General features: G+C 50.9%; 1 protein-coding gene across 2 annotated transcripts in view; it reads right to left on the bottom strand.

Moving 5' to 3' along the window:
- Positions 1 to 9,165, bottom strand: part of GARNL3 (GTPase activating Rap/RanGAP domain like 3) — a 140,548-nt gene extending 131,383 nt beyond the window's left edge. For both annotated transcript variants that reach the window (XM_058672622.1, XM_004593559.4), the window contains exon 1: positions 8,957 to 9,165. Coding sequence is in view for 1 of the 2 variants with exons in the window: in XM_004593559.4 (XP_004593616.4) it covers positions 8,957 to 9,048 (92 nt within the window). In the remaining variant the exon portion in view is untranslated. The remainder of the gene's footprint in view (positions 1 to 8,956) is intronic.

A 9,165-nucleotide genomic window follows, 5' to 3' on the forward strand; every position in this document is an offset into this window, starting at 1 on the left:
AACCTTGATGTGTGCTTTTAAACATTTCCTACCTGCAGATCTTAGCTGAGGCAGCCATGGATCACACGTGGCTGGTGAGTACTTAATGTGTAGCTAATCTGGATTGAATAAGCTGTCAACAGAAAATACATCACAGATTTCAAAGAAGGGGCCAGTGTGTGGCACAGCATGTTAGGCCACTGCTTGGGACGCCTGCGTCCCATATCGGAGTGCCAGCTGGAGTCTCAGCTACTTTGCTTCTGCTCCAACTTCCTGCCAATGTGCCTGGGAAGGCAGTGGAGAATGACTGGAGTGCTTGGCCCCTTGCCATTCAAGGAAGAGACCAAGATAGAGTTGCTGGCTCCTGGCTTTGCTCTGGCGCCGCCCTGGCTGCAGCCTTTTGGGGAAGTAAACCAGTAGATAGAAGATCTCAACTTCTCCCTCTCCCTTTCAAATAAATACATAAATCAGTACATATTTTTAGAAGATAGTACTAAAAGTAATAAACTGTCTCAACAATTTCTAATATTCATTACATGGGTAAATGATATGAGGGGACTTAATTTGTAGGAAAATGAAATTTAAAAGTAAGTTTATTTTGGTGCAAAATCTGTTTTTTTAAACATGCATTGTTTTATTTCAAAGAATTACAAGGGGTCAGGGAGAGACAGAATAAGATCTTCCCGCCTGCTGGTTTATTCCCCAAATGGCTGCCATGACCAGGGCTGGGCCAGGCTTTATCTGGGTTTCCCATGTGGGTAAAAGGGGTTCAAACACCTGGGCTACCCTCTTGCTGCTCTTCCCAGGCCATTAGCAGGGGGCTGGATTGGAAGCAGAACAGCTGGAACACAAACCAGAACCAGTAGGGGATGCTGGTGTTGTGGGTGGCGGCTTTAGCTGCTATACCACAGCACTGACCCTGGTGTAAACACATCTGATATCTACGCATACACGGTAGATTCGAAAGTTCAGGGAAGGGGTGGGCATTTGGCCCCTGGGTTAGTATCCTGACTGGGACTCTTGCATCCTAGTGCCAGGGATTAGAACCTGGCTCTGCTGCCATGCTCATGTGCACCCTGGGCAGCAGCAGGCGATTGCTCACGTACTCAGTCCCCTCCATGGGGGAGATTCAGACAGTTCCTAACTCCTGGGTTCAGGAACAAAGTGGTGCCCATATGGGATGCGCAGCTCCAGTCCCCGAGAGTGCCTGGGAGCAAGCCAGTGAGGAGAGCTCTCTCCCGCTGTGTCCCAATGAAAACTTCACGGAAAAGGAACATCAGGAAAGAGCTATGCATGTTTTCTGAAACTTCCTGTACCAACATAAACACCTTCTATTTCTCTGTGAGCTTTCTGTGCCTGCATATTTTGGATACACTGAGTGAAATCAGACACGTTTATATAATAATGTGGGTCAATTTACCTGCTTCTTATTACTTTGTAAAATAGGGCCAGTGGGAACTTTTAAATCCCTTGGGCTACTGCACACACTTGCTAGTATCAAAAAAAGCCACTTGCTTTTTTTTTTTCCCCTTCTCCACTTACTGTGTGAGTATACAGTAGCGATCTTTCCAAATGAGAGATACAGGCTGACATTCATCTTTCTAACACACAGTCAGCCCTTCCGACGGCCTTTTACAAGGGCTGGTGTCTGAAGGCGTCTGTCTCCCCAAATTCACAGGGTGAATATCCAGTCCCAAGGTGACAGCACCGGGAGGTGAGGGCCTTGGAAGGGAGTGGGAGCAACGCTGTTATAAGATACCCGAGAGCGATCATTAGCTTCTATGGTCCTGCCATGTGAGGACATAGCCAGCTGAAGGCTTCGTGTACAGGGACAGGCCCTCGCCAGACATGGACTCTGCTGGCAGTTGAGTCGTTCCCTGTGACATCAGCATCCCACATGTGCACCAGGTCGAGTCCCAGCTGGTCTACTTCTGCTCCAGCTCCCTGTAAATGCTCCTGGAAAAGCAGCTGCAAAAGGTCCAACTGCTGGACACTTGTAACCACCTGGCAGACCCAGATGGAGTTCCTGGCTCCTGGCTTTGGACCGGCCCAGCTCATGCCATTGTGGTCATTTGGGGTAGAGAACCATAGGATGGAAAATCTGTTTCTCCCTCTCTTCCTAATTCTGCCTTTCAAATTAATTACTAAACGTAAGGGGGAAAATACATGCAAATATTCACCCAGTATAGGGCATTCTGTTACAGCCAGTCTGAATGACTCAAACACCTAGCAAGGCTTCATGAGCAAGCTTCCATGTAAAGTTCTTTGAGGTCCTTGCTCCTGGGACAATTAGCTGTGTGGACCTGTTTTCACACACACTGCATCTCCACAGTCTGCTTTAGAATCTTCTTTTTCTCCAGGAAAAAGAGCAATGAGTCTCATTTAAGCCAAAATCTACAAATCCCCACCCAGCACTGTGTGTCAGCCTTCTTCTCGTCACACCTCCCGCTCTGGAAACCAGACAACCACCTAATTTGACTATTGTCTTCCTCCAAGAAAGGAAGCTGGTTTGCATTAATTTAAAATCTTAATGAATAATAAAAGTTGTTTTTTCTCCCCCCTCCCATTCTTCACAGAACAGACATAATATTAAAATTAGTTCTGTTGGCCCCAGGAGCCCATTATGTTAGCCCCACACAAGACAGCCTTTTAATAGCTTTCCCAGGAAGACTGCTGTTTTCCCAAAAAGAAACTGACAGTGGCAGATTTATTTGTGATTAAATACTTAAGGGCCTGATCCAAACACAAATGACATTATACACAGAAATGCAGACTAGGAAAGCGGTGTCCATTAAAACACAACATCCACAGAAACTATCCTGGCAGGGGTGGGAGAATCACCTGGAAAAACAACTATGACAAAAAAAACAAAACAAAACAAGTAAAACCCCAGAGCCAGGAGAGACAGAAGGAAGAAGCAAAGAAGGCAGCCCTGTGTATAATGGAGCACTGCTCTTTCCCGAGCTGCTATTGGCCTGGAAAGCAGCCTTCAGGAACAAGCAAGCATTTGTCTTGGCATCCAATGTGCTGCTCTCCCAGGGAGCAGGCCCTGTGTGGCCCTGATGGAGGAAGGCAACGTGTACCCAGCAGCCGCTGGGAGAGGAAAGAGCGTGGTTCCCGTTTGGATTTCAGAGTCTTCTGTCTGCAGTGGGGCTTGGCACCCACTAGGCTAAACTTAGCAACCATAATTTAACTATTGAAGTGAACTGAGGTGCCCTTTCACAACCAGAAGTAACACAGACACCCCTGATTTGGGGATCCTGGCTGCCACCCTGCATCTCAATTCTACAAGAACCTTCTAGAAATAATGGCACTTCGTCAGCCCTTCTTGGCTGTTCCAGTACCCGTTCCCTCATTCTGCTAAATGTGGGGGTAATTTTCCACTGGGAAATCGCTACCTTTGGTCTCTGTGAATGGAAGTGATTTAACATCTCAGTTCTAGGTTGAATATGGGGGTGAGACCCAGGCAAGAGTATGCCTCACTCTCTTCTGGCTGAAGCAGTTAGTTCAGAGATAATCAAAGATCCCACAGAGAATGCCAACCCAGGGCGCGGGTGCCAGAATGCTTGAGAAAGCCCTACTTTTTTTTTCTCTTGTGTGCTTGGCCATTGGTAGGAAGCAGGCCTTGGGTGGTAAATGCTTGGCATCCATGAAGACAGACCCTGAGAATAAAGCCTGTGGGAAGATAAAGCCAGCTGAGGGCGCTGTTCCAGAACCTGGGCTTACCCACTCCCACAGGGGCCACTGTCATTGCATTTCACAGTCTTGTGAACCTGTAATTACCCCTGCTCGTCATTCACAGCTTCCAACAATATTAGAAAAAAATTTAAAAAACTTTTAGTTACTCATAAGACTTAGATGCCAGCCAATCAGCAAAGAAGGGTGGAGAATGGGCTTTTAGTCCAGGGCTTAAGACACCCACATGAGACTGGCATGTCAAGTTCAATTCAAGCCTCTCACTCTGGCCTGCCCTTCCCACCCAAGCAGACCCTGGCTCTTGGTTACAGTTGGTGGAAGCTGGATGATCAGCCACAGTGGTTGCTGCAGAGGCGATGCCCACCTTTCCCAAGAGGACTTGATTTTTCAAAGCATGTCCTTGGGTCAGTGGAGCTGGTACTAATTGTGAGCTCGTTAGAAATACAGATGCACAGAGCCCACCGTGACTGAGCTGTGGGTCCGAATCTGGGGGTTGGACCAGGAAGCTGTGTTCTCAGAAGCGCTCCTGCTGTGGATGCTGACAGTCTAAAAGTCACTGGTTCCAAGACACGCTTTCTGAGGAACACTCTGGAGGGGTCTGATAGACCGGAGGTGAGGCTGGGGGGCAGCTCTACCAAGGTCCCAGGCGATGCTGACACTCGATGGCCTGAGAGCCACACCAAGGCAGAGAGGACGGGGATGTTGAATGTTTGTAACCCTGCTAAAGTTGTGGTTCAAGTGCACTTTCGCCTACCCGAGGTATTGTCACCAAAAGGGGGCAGTTCAGAAATCAAGAGTAACCCAAGATAACTCATGTTCACTGTTGTATTTCTTGACCACCACAAACGAACAAAAGGCAACAGATACATTTCCTAAAACATCACACACCTGCCTACTAGCTTCTCCATAGAAAGCAGGTTGCCTCAGCGCTTCCTGCCTGGAGGCATGCCCTAGGAGCTGCTTTTCAGCCACTCCTAGTCTGTGTTCTGCACACCTGATGAGGTTTGAACCGGATTTGGCTCCCCAACTTGGATACATGGCAAACCCCAAAGCTGTACTGTTTATGGAGGTGAGCCTGGTGGGGGTGGGTCCTCAGGTTGCTGGGGGCATGTCCCTGAGGGTGGTGCTACCGGGAGGATTGGGTGTCCATCTGACCACTCCTACACTCCACCTGGACCGCTGTCATCACAGACCAAGCCAACAGAGCCACCCAGTCTTGAACTGAAATCTCCCAAACGATGGAGGACACGAACCATTTCTCATGACAAGGTTAGCTTGTTCAGACGCTCCACTGTCATGACACAGAAGTGGCCTGACAGGATCGATCGCCATCTCCCTTCTTCCCTCCCTCAATCTGCAGCTCAAAAAGATAAGGAAGCCAGGCAAGGGCCAGGGAACACAGAATGGGCCAAGCTGGGGTTTTAAGCAAGTAAGGGGGGGGTTCAGGAATACAAGCAGCAGTTCCTTGTCAGCTATGCTTTCTGTCAGGCAACGGCAGGCAATGGTTTCAGCCCCATGCGTCGATGATGTCACGTAGAGCTCACGCTAATGCTGAAACAGGCAGGTCAGTTCACAGACAAGCGCATCAAGGTTCAAAGTCCTAAGCCATTTGTCCACATTCACACATGTGGTGATGAGCAAAAAGACAGAAACTTGAACCCAGACCTGTCTCACTCCAGCCCTAACTCCTGAACATCATCTGATGCCATCCCACAGAATGCTGACAGGCACGCCTAGGGAAGTGATGGGCCCATGAGCATGTCTGCGACCTGCTTCCAGGCTTACGTGCTGGTTTCTCTCACTGCCTCTGGCCACCCACTGGTGCCTCCAGCCTGGACTGTACCCTGGCCCTGCACATTTACTTGGCCTGCTGTGACTGTGTGCCAGTTAGCGGACTCAGAGAGAAGTTGTTGTGGGCACTGATCTAAGTTCAGTAATGCTCTTCTGCTTAAGCAGAAACGGAAGGAAAAACTCTGACAAAAATTTAAAAGGAACCACCATCACCCTATGACACAGCAGGTTAAATAGCCCACCTGCCAATCCTATATCTCATATCATAGTGCTGGGTCAAGTTCTGTCTACATTGCTTCCAACCCACTTCCTGCCAACACCTTGTGGGGGGCAGCAGAGGATGGCGCAGGTATTCGGTTCTCTGCTACCAAACTGGGAAACGTGGGTGGGGCTCCTGGCCCCTGGATTCAGCCTGGTTCAGTACTAACTGTTTCAAGGGATTTTGAGAGGAAATGAATGGATAGAAAAATCTCTCTCTCACATACACACACACAGTCTTAAAGAAACACAAATATTAGGCAACTTCAGAAAGCTTGTACAAAATGGAATTCTGAATTTATTTTGCTGCATAAAAAGTTTGAAGTCAGTGCAAAGACTTTTTCTTTGGAGGCTGAACTTCTAAAAAAAAAATGTTTGAAATTTTGGTTTATGAAAGGCAAAGAGAGACGGAGTGAGAGTCAAATCTTCCACCCACTGGCAGACTCCCTAAAATGCCCAAAACAGCCAGGTCTGGGCCACAGCCAGACACCCAGTGCGCAGGCAGGTCTCCCTTGTGGGTGGCAGGGAGCCAAGCACTTGAGTCATCCCGGCTGCCTCCCAAGGCATGCATTAGCAGAGAGCTGGAACCGGAAATGGAGCCAGCACCTGAACCCAGGCACTCCAATATGGCATTCTGGCACCCCAAACAGTGACCTAAGCCACCATGCCAAATGCCAGCCCCCATAGATTTTTCATAATAAACATTTCCTGCATTATGGAAAAAATTGCATCAAAATAAACTCAAACTTTTAATTCCATTATTCCAGAAACGCTTTGAAATACCTTCATATGTAAAAAACCAGAAGTACCTGCTACACATTTGATCAAAAATCAACAGAGAAGACAGAATTCCTTTCATAATTGAAAAATTGCTTCAATTCCATAAGGATACACAACCCAAAAGGAAATCAGGCCAAGTTCATGCATCTATATTTCATAAGTGCATATTATGAATACTTGTGAGAAGACAGTTCACCTCACTTCTAAATAAGACATTCAAATTACAACAGAATACCACCTTGGCACATATGTATAATTGAAGATGGCCTAGTGTTGAAGGAGACCCAGGGGAACTGTCAACTGCTACAACTGGCAAACAAGTGGTCTGACATTACTCTAGGAAAGCCTTTAAAATGCTTATTTCCTTGGAGGCCACGATCCCTCCCCCCCACGCCCCCCACCCCGTCACCTCCATGAGATTACCTTTTCACACCCAGGCCAAAGAAATGAACCACATGTCCCACAGTAAAGATTCCATACAGCAACTGAAACGGTTTCTTAAGACGTGTGTAAGGGCAGAGGAATCCTTACACAATACTGAGAAAGCAAGTTAAAATTTTCATACACACACAGGCACGTGTGCACTTCCACACCCAGGAGGGGAGATTATAGCTGATACCTGGTGGGATTACAAGGAAATACAAAATTCATGATTGCCAATTTCCTCTTAAAAACACAGATCGTTTTTACTGTCAGGAGAAACAGTCAACAGGGCCTTACGGTTTAAGAGATAATGTCATGGGTGTCAAAGAAAGAATAAAAGAAAAAAAAATGCCTCCTGAGGCATGTGGTCTGGAAGACAAGGGGGAGGGTGCAAGTGGGAATTCGGAAAGAAAATTGTCTTAAATCATCTCCGTCCGATGTGAAAACCATTCACCACAACAGTTATCCGAATCAATTAAAAAGGAATATAACGTAAAAACTCAGCTCCTCAGCAGATGGAGCCACATTTGAGATGTCCAATAGCCTCAGGCGCTAATGGCAACCACTGTGCCCCGGGGTCAAAGGGCTGAGGACAGTTCCAAAAAGTGGAGGAAAGTTCTACAGGGCAACACTCAGTCTCCCACCTGAGCCACCCAGTGTCGCCTCATCTCCCCATCCCTCAGCAACAAGCTCGGAAGCATGGCACAGTGACACAGGGCCACATCTGCCGCTCTTACCCATCTAGCGGGGTGACTGTTCAGGCAGCTAGCCATGATGGCACATGGGACTCACAGGCTGTTAGCTCAGGGAAACCTTCCTGGAGGAGGAGGGGCAGGCACAACCCAGATAGGAAAGGGGAACGAGGCCCAGCTGGGCGCCAAGGAGGAGTCACCAGCTGGTCAGACATGTGTCCATGCCACACGGAGTAAATAAATGTCAGTGATGGGCCAGGCTTGAGACAGCTCTGGGGATGCACAAAAACCAGGAATGTTATGATCCGGGTCCTCCTAACAGAACGCCAGGTGCAGCAAGGGAGGGTGGAGCAGGGCGGACCCCTTTGCCTCCCAGCAACTGAGCCCTCCCTGCAGCCTCTGCGGGGCCTGAATCCCACACCCTCGTCCTTCTCCTGGTCTCCCCATTACTGCGGTGGGCAGAGGAGGGAAGCTCCTCAAGAGAGAACGCTGTAGGAGGGCATGGTCAGAGCTCCAGTCAGCCCCTTTCAGGAACCAGCTTGAGAGGGTTTAAGAATAAGGATGGGAGTCTTGTTTAGGTCGGGGGTGGCTGAAAGCACCCAGAAGAGGAGGACGGGGATGGCTGCATACGTGGTAAGGGCCGACAAGAGCGACGTGGAAGCCAGAGATGGCACTCTAGGCAGAGAGGAGACGGGAGTCGCAGCGGGAGGGGCAGCGCCGCAGCAGGGAGGGGCGCCTCAGGCTCGGGGCGCCCCGCAGGTAAGGAAGGGGTGGGTGGGCTGGGAGGACGCCAGGGGCGCCAGAGGGGATGCGTTGGCGAAGGGCAGGGACCCCAGGGTTCTGCAAGTGTGTGTGGGGGAGTGCAGAGGCGCCAGGGATGGGCGGGACTGAGGCAGCAGGTGTGCGGGCACCTGGGGCGCCAGGATAGGAGGCGGAAGGACAAGCGACTCGGTCCCAGGAAGACCTCTGACTTCGAGGGGTCCATTTCCCGACCTTGTCCTTGACATCTACGGGACGTTCTCCACCGCCCAAGACCCGCCGGGTCCCGCCGTGTGCCCAGGGCTTCCTATAGAACCGACGCCTCCGGGAACCCGTCGGCGGGGAACCGCGTGCCCAACCCTCGCCCCCAACCCCAGCCTGAGCCTGGAGGAGGACCCGGCCCCTCAGATAACCTCCCCACCCACACGGCTGCTCGGCCCCGGCTCCTCAGCTCCAGCCTCGGCCGATCCCCTCCCACACCGCCGCCTCCCGCGCTCGGTCCCCTCACACCCTCCGAACACCCCCCACCCCACGTGGCTTCCTCCCCTCCGGGCTGCACCCCTCCCGGGCCGCGATACCTGGGGCTCTCGAAGCTGCACCCCCTGCGCCGCAGCGCCGCCCTCTTCTGCCGCAGGAGCGCCGCGGCCGCCCCGCCGGGCTCCGGCTCCATCGCCCCGGGCGGGGGCCTCGGGCTCGGGTGCACTCGGGTGGGCTCGGGCCTCCGCGGGTTCGGCCGGCCGCTCGGCTCGCGCGCCGCAGCCCACGCCCCGCCCCGGCCCGGCCCCTC

The sequence above is a fragment of the Ochotona princeps genome, chromosome 14 (genome assembly GCF_030435755.1).
Source record: "Ochotona princeps isolate mOchPri1 chromosome 14, mOchPri1.hap1, whole genome shotgun sequence".
NCBI classification, from domain to species: domain Eukaryota; kingdom Metazoa; phylum Chordata; class Mammalia; order Lagomorpha; family Ochotonidae; genus Ochotona; species Ochotona princeps.